This window comes from Poecilia formosa, unplaced genomic scaffold (genome assembly GCF_000485575.1).
Source record: "Poecilia formosa unplaced genomic scaffold, Poecilia_formosa-5.1.2 Scaffold164, whole genome shotgun sequence".
Taxonomy (NCBI): Eukaryota; Metazoa; Chordata; class Actinopteri; order Cyprinodontiformes; family Poeciliidae; genus Poecilia; species Poecilia formosa.
In genome coordinates, this window is record NW_006800103.1 from 1,171,128 (window position 1) to 1,183,292 (window position 12,165).

General features: G+C 38.1%; 2 protein-coding genes across 3 annotated transcripts in view; one reads left to right on the plus strand and one right to left on the minus strand.

Annotated features, from left to right (window-relative positions):
- The window catches only part of tesk1a (testis associated actin remodelling kinase 1a), a 24,347-nt gene extending 20,589 nt beyond the window's left edge, over positions 1 to 3,758 (minus strand). Inside the window, exons 1-2 of one of the 2 annotated variants that reach the window (XM_007564645.2) lie at positions 3,503 to 3,758; positions 2,618 to 3,240 (exon numbers count right to left, since the gene is read on the minus strand). In XM_007564645.2, the coding sequence (XP_007564707.1) occupies positions 2,618 to 2,824 (207 nt within the window). In that variant the 5' untranslated portion in view covers positions 2,825 to 3,240; positions 3,503 to 3,758. The remainder of the gene's footprint in view (positions 1 to 2,617; positions 3,241 to 3,502) is intronic. The other variant, XM_016677798.1, reaches the window with a different exon arrangement.
- Positions 3,759 to 5,420: 1,662 nt separating this feature from the next.
- Positions 5,421 to 10,840, plus strand: tmx2b (thioredoxin-related transmembrane protein 2b). The gene is made up of 8 exons (XM_007564646.2): positions 5,421 to 5,751; positions 6,738 to 6,798; positions 6,918 to 7,031; positions 7,540 to 7,616; positions 7,707 to 7,813; positions 8,188 to 8,253; positions 9,669 to 9,798; positions 9,944 to 10,840. Exons 1-8 carry the CDS (start codon positions 5,563 to 5,565, stop codon positions 10,106 to 10,108), a joined length of 909 nt encoding a protein of 302 aa, XP_007564708.1. The 5' UTR covers positions 5,421 to 5,562; the 3' UTR covers positions 10,109 to 10,840.
- The last annotated feature ends 1,325 nt before the right edge of the window (positions 10,841 to 12,165 follow it).

Genomic DNA, 12,165 nt, shown 5'->3' on the forward strand with positions numbered 1-12,165 from the left:
TGGCGCACACCTACCTTCTAACATTTTTTTTTTTAGAAATACATTAAAAGATGCAAGTAAGAAAATAATCCAATTATTATTATTTTTTGAATAAGATGATAAATATTTTATGGCCTAAAATGCAAAAACAGTGTTTGTTCAGCGTATGCTTCATAGCAAAGGCTGAATCTGTAATTAAAAAACAATACTGATTAATAAAATATCTGAATATTTTTGACTACATAATTGGATAGCAAAATATGTTTAATAGTTTTTTTGTTTGTTTCTTTACAGAATATAAAATCTGGTGAAGCTTCAACGAGGTCACTTGAGTTCTGCACAGAAAATGTTAACAGATTTATTTTTATTTTAAAAATAAAATAATTTTTTTTTATTTTATTAAAATAAAATAAAATATATTTTTATTTTATTAAAATAAAATAAAAATATTTTTATTTTATCTAACCGTTAACAGTTAATTGATTGCTAAATTAGTTGACAATTACTTCAATAATCAATTAATCATGATTTATTTGATTAATTGTCTCAGCCCCTAATGGATTTAAAGAAAATGCAAGCAGTGATTAAAAGATGAACCCTTTGTTGTTCTCAACATTTTGCATTCAAGAAAATGTGTGGGTAGTAAGTTTGCACGAATCAAAAGTAAAAAGCCTCCTCTGCAGATCGGTATCATTCTTGAATTGCAGTCAGGAGCTACAGAAAAATAAAAAAATTATAAAATCCAGAGTGTAAACATTCAACTGAACTGTTTTCGTTCATTTCAGAGACGGTTGGGAGCAAAAAAAAGTCAAATCAACTTTCACCCTGGAGAAATACTGCAGATTATCATCTCTGATTGCATTTAAAGCAGCAGGCTGTGAATATTTACATATGTACCAACACAAAGGTACACACACACGCATGCAGGTGGTGTGTGAGTAAGCTGCTTAGCCCAGTGAGTCCTGCCCTCCAATCCGCCTCTTAGCTCCCACACAGGCAGACGACACACAGGTGTGTGTAACAAACTCCTGGTATTAACATCAAACCAACATGTTTGAGGAAAATCTCCAGTTAAAAGGTCGAATGAATAATATTAATATTCTAGTCACAGGGTCATCGGGTGTATGAGGAGTTTATTCTGCTATAACTTCAGGATAATTTGGTGGAAATTAAAACAGAGCTGGGTGATGTGGTTACAAATAAAATCTTAAGTTTTGTCATAACAGATCGGATTTTAACCCGACTTTTTTCCTCACTTTCTTTCAAATAAATGACAAAATATATTTTCAAAAAGTGTTTTTTATTTCAATAATACCTTCTTTGGGTCGTACGAAGGAGTAAAAGGGCCAAGCTACTAAGCTAGTCTCATAAGACTATTTTCTTATGAGAAAATAGTCATAATCAGAGTTTTCCCCAGTATTATAAGCGTAGTGGACTTGTGCTTCCTTCCCTCTGTGACCTTTGACACTCTGAGCTGCAGCAAAGTGAGAGTAAAGTAGTACGCAAATGTAAATGGGTTTCTTTTTATTTTACCTACAATAAATATCCACATTTTTTTTAGGTGAATTGTATTGTTTCTTCTTTTGTTTAGAGACAAAAAATGAGGCTGAGCAACAAAAACACTGAATGTGAGTCATGTTTACTGGACTGGTGTACCCAGGTGTGTTTTTGAGTAAAAGTGAAAGTAAAAACTGTGGTTAAAAGAAAATCTTATTATTTTTGCTGCGCAAATTAAACTAGAAAAACATGAGGAGTAATACTAGTTTATTTATAAATCTGTGTTTCATTAAAAACAGCAGGGAATTTCAAACCACAAAGTTATGTTTTCATTTTAAAGTGTCCAATCAATTCTATAGTGGCACCTAGTGTTTGGGAGGAAGCATAGCGCATAAAAGGCAATTCTGGTGAGCTGTGAGTAAAAGTAATTTTGTTTGATTGGGGACCAAATTTGCAACATTTGTTACATTTTCAGCTTCTGCGGTTCTCCTCCTCGCCTTTGGTGGCGCTGCACCAAGAACCCCAGAAGGAAATGACGTGAAAACCTTTGAAGAAGACACTGGGCACAACTTCCTTCTGCACGAATAAACAAAAATGGAGTAGCATCATATTCTTTGGTAAAAAAAAACCCACAAATGATTTCTCCCAGTAGCCAGATTCACGGGTTTGGTTGCATTTACCCAGAATGCCCTGTGTTTTAGTCATATTACTGCTTTTGGAGAGATATCCACATATGTATTCAAACTGCACCAGAGTTCACTTCAATCAACAAGATCTAGATTTTAGGCGGACAAAATTTCCCTTTTTTGGTCCGCATCAGAGTTCGGTCGCGCATTCACACCTCCCCAAACGAACCGGACTTTCCAGAGTTTGATTAAAATGGATTAAACCGGGCTGGTGAGAATGCACCCTAAGATTTTAAACTGCAAGCTGGCTGTCAAATCAGAAACAGGATTTAGCTGAACTGCTGCCTGAAATGCACAAGGAAAACTGGCAACATTGAGGACAACAAAACTAGAAAAAAACCTCATCCAACAAGCTCATAAGTGGAGTTTCATTATATTCTTAAGATCATTTAATGATGTTGTTGTTCTCACCTATTTTATTCCAACTGGAGTGAAAAGCAGGGGACGGTACGTACCTTGAAAACCTCGGAGAAGAAGCCTGAGCCAATCTTTTCACAGAAGAAGTCATCAATACGAGCCAGGCTGGACACCGCGCTCCGCAGGGCTCTGTATGAGGACGGCCGGATCCGGTTGGGAGCGTGGATGCTGTGAAGCGGCGGCTCATCCAGACCTCCTGGCCCGTCCTCAGGGTTGCAGAGGCAGCACTCATTGTAATGGTCCATGGTGCTGGTGGACCACTACAGTCCAGATATTTGGTTCTTACCAAAAGCAGTTACACCCGAGTAGTCCTGAGGCACTCCCACATGGTGCCTCTCACCATCATTGCGTCAGAAGAATCAGGGTGAGGAGCTATAGATGATTTTATTGACAGGTCCACACTAACATGCCATCATTTTCCACTTTATCGGAGGATGCAGTAGACTCCAGGTAAGCTATCAGAGAAAAATCCAATATTCCTGCAAAAGTTACCCATCCTCACAGCTCTCCAAATGCTGCATCCAACATGGAAGGCTTTGGTGTTAGGTATTCCTGCGGTCCCTGAATGCCTCCATCAGCATCCAGTTAGTTTTGAGGACTTGCTGGCAGAAGGCCCTGGAGGAGTCCCAACACACTGCACCAGCAATCAGGGTTCCTCCCCCTAAAGATGGCAAAAAGATGGTATCAAAAGATATGCCAATATTTCCCTTTAACAGGTGCCATAACAGGCCGCTTCTCTGCGTAAGGGACTCCATCTCAGAGGGAGATAAGCTGGATGACACCGACCTGCTGGGCTCGCCATCATCCACTCAGCCATTGTGTAGATATTTATATTTTTTATTTTTACCACAACAAACAACGCTTATAACACAGCTAAACAAACCGCACCATATGGCGCTTTAAATGTTTAATGCGCGACTTACCAATATAATCCTAGCTTCTGTTAAAACGGCAGCAGTCAATGACAAGCAAGAAGCAGCGGTCAGATTGGCCGCTCGGCTCGGTCCAAATGTCGCCCTGGCCAGGAAAATGTCCGCGGTTCCGCTGCTGGAGGTTTAGTTTAGCCCAGAGATTTATATCATTCGGTACCTCGACGGCGTCAGCCTGATAATCCCGTCTGGGTTTGTTTCCCCGGCCGCTTCTTGGGATGTCTACAATAAGGATCTATTCTGGAGTAAAGTATGGCGGAGGGATGTCGGTGACTTCCTGTTGGGAGTTTCAAAGTAAAGGTTCAGACGAATGTTTATTCAAAACTTATCTGTATTGTATTTAAGCAAGGGAGCTCTACTTCCACACATATATACTCTAGTATAGTAAAAGTAGCCCTCCAATAAATTACTTAAATAATTTTTTAAAACATTATACAGGACCTTAATATTAAACTCAAATATTGAGCTGTGTATCTGTTTCAGATTGTCCATCATAAACACATCATCATGTAAAACTATGTTTTGAAATGTTAATAAACATTAGAACATTACTGATGGAAAAATCTCTACAAAGCTAAACTTTGATGTCTTTCCAACCATGAATCCCTAGCCGTGCTTTCGGTTATGAAGGACTTTTATTTTTGTAGCACATATATAGCACTTCCTTCGATAAACTCGCAAAATTTGCGGTTCACGCACAAGCGCCGCAGCCTGCTGAGCGGTTCTGATTGGAGCAACAGTCGAACTGTTGCAGCTGAACCCAGATCAGCTTCTGCATGGATCACTAAAGATTTCCAGCCTGGAACCGGAAGTGATGCATTATTAATTAAATTAATAATATACCAAGGAATCGTGGATTCTGTGAATGCGAAATAAGCAATAGTTTACGCAGTAATATAACATAAGGCATCAAGGAACAAAGAGAGTCCATTTATATTTTTTATTAGACTTTTTTATTTTTATTTTTTAAGGAAAATAAAGTAAGAAAACAAACGCAACGGAGCATCTTCACCGGATCTCATCCGCTGCTTCCTCCCACTGATTCTGAGATGACGGAGGCGGAAGTGATGCTGTCAGCTGCCTGCGTGCCTGGAATGAAACCCTGCTGTGATTTATATACTCACAAGTCCACTGAGTGAATATAGTCAATCGGTTTGCTTAATATAGAGCTGTCACTTAAACATAAATTCCTGGTTTATCACTCAAAAATAACCAAGAAGTAGGAATGTTGTCAGTAGTGTGGGTTTGGGATAACCTCACAGTAAAATAATTAGGTTATCTTGTGGACATCTTAAGATGTACATTTTTAACCAAAGTCAATAAATGGATTTGGAAAATGTATATGGTGATTTAGTGATAAGGGAACATAAGGAACGTTGAACAGGAAAAAAAAAAACACACCAAACAAACAAGGAGTGAATGTGTAGGAAAAAAACAGACCACACTGTGCAAAATGTAAATCATATATCTATTATCAATACCTGAGTTAGTTTCTATCTCCAGCTGTCATTGGGTGAGAGGCAGGGTTTTAATTTAGGAAAAAAATAGTGTCTTAAATATAAACAATAACTGATTAAATAAATAAAATGCATTGATAATCTTCTCCTGCGAAAACCTCCCCGCCCCTTTAACTCCCAGTCCCTTTAAATCTCCACCCCCTTTTACTCGGTTGCTGCCATGTGTGCCGACGGAAAAGGACAAGAGTCAATTTTTGTTCCGTTAACCGTCGCGACTCATCAAGCTTCAAAATAAACGATGAAGAGGTCAATTTAGAGACTCAAAACGGGCTAATATATTTTTATACATTAAATTACATACCCATTTAACCATAATTCAATCCATAAATACGAAGAATACACGTGGAATTATAATAAAGGCATCATTTACGTATGCTTTTATTTTTTTAAAAAACACCGTATTTAAAGCAACTTCCGGCTGTGTGTACGTTCGCTAGCCACGGCTAATAGTACAATTCATCGCAGGCTACCGGTATTTTTAAAGTTGAACTCTCGGGTTTTGGAGTAATCTACGGCACCTTTTAACATTTTGTTAACATGGCTTTACTGACGCCATTGTTTGCTTTCCTCTACCACCTGCCGCAGGTGTATAAGTGGCTGCTCAAGCCGTATTATGTAGCTTCTCTCTTCATGTCTGTCGCCTTCCTGGCGGTCCGTAAAACGCCTGGAATCTGCGACCATCTGGCCTCACAGCGGGAGGACGGGAACTCCTGTGACTTTGACTGGGTCTGTATCCCTACAGCGGACGAACCGGGCCTTTCAGAACCGACCGACCACCCATTGGCATTGGCAGTTCTGACAGGCCAAACACCTACACAGTTGTGCGTTTTGATGTTTTGCAATGATGCAAGATGTATTAACTCTGCGACATAAATACAAAGTTGTTCTGAAGGGACAGTAATTGTAGTAGAAATACGGTGTCTGTGTTTCCACAGCCTAGTTTTGATCCAGAGTAATTTAATTTTTAATTTGCAGAGTTTAGTAAACAGACTGGAGGTGGTTTTGACAGTCAATTCAGAGAGACAAACAGGACCATCAAAAATTGATGTCATATTCAATTCAAAAATATATTTTTTAACTCAAAGGGAAATTAAATGTTGCCTCAACTCAAATCATCCAAGTATCTTAAGAGTCATTGCGAAAGGTTATGCTGTAGCAGTCAGTCTTGAAACTATTATGAAAAGGCCTCTGACTGAAGACAAGTCACACTGCTGTCATGACATGCTAACAGTCATCAACTGATCATCTCAGGAAGCAGAGATGATCAGTTGTTGGGAAGCACTACTAATCCTGTATATTAGAGCAACAAAGGTTGTGTACAAACATGAAGTCTCACTTTGACATAAAATGTAGGTTGTGTCTTTATGGTGCATTTCTGGTTAAAATACGTTTCTTTGTTCAGTGAAGTTACTCACTGTAGTTTGCCCAACTAAGAGTAGAGATAATTAATAGTAATATTATTTGAGTAATAGTACAGTATTTTTTATTTGCAAAGTAAAGTAATTGTAATGAGTTACTACCAACCTCTGAGTTGGATTTTATTGTGTTTTTCTTCAGCAAGTCAAGAAATAAAACAGTACTGGGGCTTACTTCCATTTCACTATTTTCTTTTTTAAATATGGCAGTATCTTAAATATTTAGAAAATCTGGATGCAACTGGTTTGGTTGGATTCAGATGTTCAGTTGGTGACGATTATGTGTGTTTTTTCCAGAGAGAAGTGGAAATCCTCATGTTCCTGAGTGCCATCGTGATGATGAAGAACCGTAGAGCAAGTGAGTAGATTTACTTCAGCAACACTCAACTGGCTTTTTAAAAAATCCAAGTTGTTTAATCTGGTAAATTAAGCAAACTTTCAGGACTGATTTTAGGCCTGTTTGTCTGTTGTTCTCAGTAACTGTGGAGCAACATGTGGGGAACATCTTCCTGTTCAGCAAAGTGGCCAATGTGATCCTGTTCTTCCGACTGGACATCAGGATGGGCCTGCTCTACTTGACGCTCTGCATAGGTCAGTCCAACTTTACAGATTCCTCTAGAGCACGTGACAAACTCCAGGAATATTTCTGTTTATCAAATCAATCCGACGCCGAGGGAAAACATCTTCCTCGTCTCCTTAGTAGCGACAGGCAGTGAAGTTCCTGTTTACTGTCAGCGGAGCTGCTGTTTTACTTCAGTGAGTTGTTTGGATTTAAAATGGCGAGACGCGGCACAGACGCTTCACTCACAACTGATCATGTGGGACAGGATGCTTGGAGTGATGGTGGAATGTAACTCAGGCATTTCCTCTGTGTTTTTACTTCTGGTTGTAGGAGGAATAGAATAAAAAAAAGTTAATTTAACCACTTAAGCCTCTTTAGTACAATATTAGAAATGCGTTAAAAGATGGAGAAAAAGAAACATGGCTGCTTCATAGAGACCCTGACGTCTGATTGGCTGCTTCGATGATTAATCTTTTCAGCCCTAATTTGTAGTCGTCTTCTTTCTAAAATTGCCTGATTTCTGCTTGTGTTTTCCAGTGTTTCTAATGACCTGTAAGCCGCCTCTCTACATGGGACCAGAGTACATCAAATACTTCAGTGACAAAACCATCGATGTGGGTTAACGCACACCTGTCACCAGAAAAGTTTATCTGCAAACTCGTTTTAATCCTAACTGTATTAATTGTGTGTGTGGGTTGGTTCAGGATGAGCTGAACAAGGACAGCCGTGTGACGTGGATTGTTGAATTTTTTGCCAACTGGTCTCCGGAGTGTCAGTCCTTCGCTTCAGTGTATGCCGATCTCTCGCTCAAGTAAGAATCCATTCATTATGTGTCACTGTGGAAACGGGAATATGTGCAATCTATGACTAAAACTGCAAGTTCAGCTCAAAATCTGGGAGTTCATTCAGGAAATCCTGCACTAACGTAAATATAAAATGGATTTGTAGTTTAATTTCTATCCTTTTACTCACTTTTGTATCCAGAAAGTATAGAAACTACCCACCACTAATTTCAGCTACTTTCACCTGTTCAGAACATCTTTAATGTCCTGTTTTATGCCTAACTGTACTTACGGTATTTTTGTTTTCTGTTTTTGTTTGATTCCTGTAAAGTATCTTTGAGTTTTTAGAAAAGGTTTTTACAAATAAAATGTCATTATTGTTGTTAATTCTGCTCCGGTTCAGGTATAACTGTTCTGGCCTCAAGTTTGGGAAGGTAGACATTGGACGATATGGAGAAGTTTCCAAAAGGTAAGACTCATCCACACACGTCTACCTGTAATCATCAGCCCCTCCAGGAAGTTGCATTGTTGTGATCGCAACTATTAATGCAAATTCACTCAATATTTGCAAATTTTTCACGTATCTGACCAGTCAACAAGATCACTGCAACTCAGCTGAATTTTGACCAATCTCCTTTTAATTTCACTTCCTGTTTCACGGCGTCTCTTGAAAGCCAAACCTGCAAGATGAGGCATGTGTGATGCTAAACGGTAACATTTGTTTTCATCCAAATAAACAGAGTAATGCTGCTGCAGGCAGATAATGTTAGCTAAAAGATTAATCTATGCCCGTATATCACATTAAGCTAGAGAACAAAGTTACTCTTGTTGTTGCCCATTTTAGTTGTCTAAGGCCAGGAATAAACCCAATCCTCTTTAATTCCTACTCAGAAGTTGTGCTCATTTCCATACATTCAAAATAAATATGTATTGTTGCAATAGAAAGAGCAAAGAATCAGGGAGGTTAAACATCATTCCATCAGCTTCTGCCCCCTATGCATTAAATAAAATACAATAAATAAACGTAAACAAACTACAGACTGATGGCTCCCAATAAACATTTGACAGTTGTAAAACTAAACACAGCTAAAATGCACAAGGTTAATTATAAAAACTGGCAAAATTACACAGCTGACGGTTACTGGTTGCTATGGTAACTGCCAACTGTCAAAGGCAGCACAAAAATAAAAATAAAAATTGCTGCAAGGGCCAAAAATAAAGGCATGTTGATGCCCAAAGTTATTTATTTATTTATTTTTTAATAAATTGATTGTACTTTAAAAAATATTTCATTAGCTAAATTAATTTTTTTTTTAAATCAAATGAACTAAATTTTCATATTTGTTAAAAATGTTATCCATAAATGACTGCAGATCCAAATCATAAATTATTAGATTGGCACACAGCTTTTTGGGGTTGTTTTTTTTGTTGTTGTTGTTTTATTTTTATTGTTTTATTTTCCTGTTCAATAAGAACAGGAAGTCTGTCTTGCTGTGTTAATGTAGCAAAGCGCTGCTTTTGAGTAAAAGCTTTAAATGCAGAAACTTAATTGATAAATGAGAAATACTTTTTGTTGTACCACCAATATTGTAACAATATTTTATTTCATTATATCTGTAAAAAACCAGATAAACTTTAAGCTTTGCTCAATTGCAAAATTGTGATCGGAGGCCACATAAAATCATCAAGAGTGGCGCAAATGACCCCCGGGCCACACTTTAGACACCCCTGTTATACAGCAATATAGCAATAAAAGTCAAGTGAAAATAACTTCACTAAACAAAATGTATTTAAAGAATAAATAAACCAGTTTTGACTAAACTTCACATCTACGTTATGTTGTTTTATGTTATATTTAATAACGAAATGTTGCTTTACCTTTAGGTACAAAGTGTCTACGTCCCCTCTGTCCAAGCAGCTTCCTTCGTTGGTGTTGTTTCAGGGAGGGAAGGAAGTGATGCGGCGCCCCCAGGTGGACAAGAAAGGCAGAGCTGTGTCTTGGAGCTTCACTGAGGTTCTATTTTAATAAAATAAGTTTTGTTTTTCCAGAAAGATATTAAACTTAAGTTGTCCAACTTAAACTTATTAGATTTTTGAATAACGAAGTTGATTAGAATCTGCAGTTTTAGAGGCTAATTGTTGATGCATCTTTTATTTAGGAAAACATAATCCGAGAGTTCAACCTGAACGAACTCTACCAGAAGTCGAAAAAGTTGAGCAGGAACAAAGCGGAGAAGCTGAGCCCATCGCAGTTCCCACCGGTCCCCGAGGAGGAGGAGCCCGAGCAGCCGGGGGCCGACGCCGAATCCAAGAAAGACAAATAGGACGGTTAGCATCACAGAGCCCGAACTCATAGTGGGAGACTAAATCATCTGCATCATCTCCACTCCTCTTATCAAAATCCTCAGATTATTTAGAGGTGTGGCGGAAGCGGAAACTCTTCCTCTTTTTGTTTTATTCCATTCCTAACCGTTCGTCTTCATTTATAGAAAACCTTAAAGAACTAATGTGATCTATCTTTAGGCAGAACGGGGGGATTTCTGTTCCCCACCAGTCTGCTGGCTACATTTCAGCGGCGGTGAAGCTTTGAATCTGACTTTCATGTGAAGTTTTATTCCATCAATGAGCCACGGCTGTCATGTGTTTTTATGCTACTAATTAAGATTTAAATGTGTTACAAATTCACTCCGAATTGACCCAAACTCTGCTGTTACACACAGGTAAATATTACTGCTACGGTCGATTGTTTTCAGCTGGTCTGGAGGGTTTTAGCAGGGGTGTCCAAAGTGTGGCTCGGGGGCCATTTTGTGGTCCTTGGACTGTTTTTGTGAGGCCCCATCTGCAACTGAAGAACAATACACATTTGCATGCAGATGCAGGTGGAGGCATTTTATTTTTAATCAGGGTGAAATTATTACTCACATAATTCTTAACATGGAAAATGTTAAGTACAACATAAAGTATTTCTTTTTGTAGCCAAGCTGAAACTTTTTTGCTGCATCAAAATCAGCTTTTAATTCATTAAACTTGGCTAAATATAGCAAATATCTTGAAAGTGACCCAAATCCTGTTTATAACTAAAGTTATAAAAAGAAATTGAAAACTAGATACAAACATACAAAATTAGTTGTTTTGCATGTACAATGATTGATATCTCTTTCCTAGAGGAAAACACTACTTTATTTGCTTGATTTTAGTTGGTTTTTTTTGTTTTTTTTTGGCCCGTTAGTACCTTTGAATCATGTGACCAAAAGTTTGGACACCCCTGCTTTAGGAGCAGCCCAACATTCCCACGTGGATCCTGCACTGGAGAAACTGGGTGAATATTTACTGTCTCTACAGAACCAAACATTGTTGTGAGACTGTGAATCCAGACGGGGTTTGAGACATTTATGCAGTCACTTTTTTGGTTTTAAAGATCCACCTTTTTAATATTAATCCAGTTAACATTGAGCTTCTTTTAACATTCCAGTCATGAACTGTTACGGTTTAGATCAGGGGTGTAAAACTCCAGTCCTCAAGGGCCGCTGTCCTGCAGTTTTTAGATGTGCCATAGGCACAAAAACGCTGGGATGAAATGGGTTAATTACCTTCTTCTTGTGTAGATAAGTTCTCCAGAGCCTTGCTAATATCCTAATTATTCTATTCAGGTGTGGTGCAGCAGAGGCACATCTAAAAGTTTCAGGGCAGTGGTCCTCCAGGACTGGAGTTTGACACCTGTGGTTTAGATGTTTTTAAATGCACTGATTTTGTTCCTCTTGTATAATTTGTTCCTAAGCATGTTATTTTGCAAGGTGGATGTTATATTTGTGTCATTTTTGCATTTCTCTACAGCCTCCTTCAGACCTCTAGTTATTTATACTTATGTGAAGTATCTGCAGGAGTTGCTGGCTTAGAAAAGTTAGGCCTCCTTTGTTACACAAGAAATAAAACCATATGCACACAACTTTCTAAATTCCTTTTTTCCCCCAAAAAAAACACATACAACTACGGTCGTCAAGATCTCCTGTCTGGTGTGTCAGGTTTTGCTTGAATTAGTATCTTTTTGGATCTAATCATAGACACCACATTAAATCCTACATCAGTGTCGGTGCCATCTTGGATGTGCCAGCAGCAGAAATCATTCAGGAAATTACAAAACGAGTTGAATAAGAAAACAAGAAGTTAAGAATGCAATCTTTCTCTCAAGACCAGTTTAAGCAATATTTTTTTTAATTATGTATTTGTTAATACCTTCGTTTTTAACTGTCAGTGTACATTTCAGTAACCAAAACTGATTTTGCTTAATATCGCTATTAAAACAGTATGATTTATGTTGATGCTCTTATTTTGAAGTGGAACCGGACGTTCTCCAAGAGTTGAGAGGAGAAGTTATGGCAAC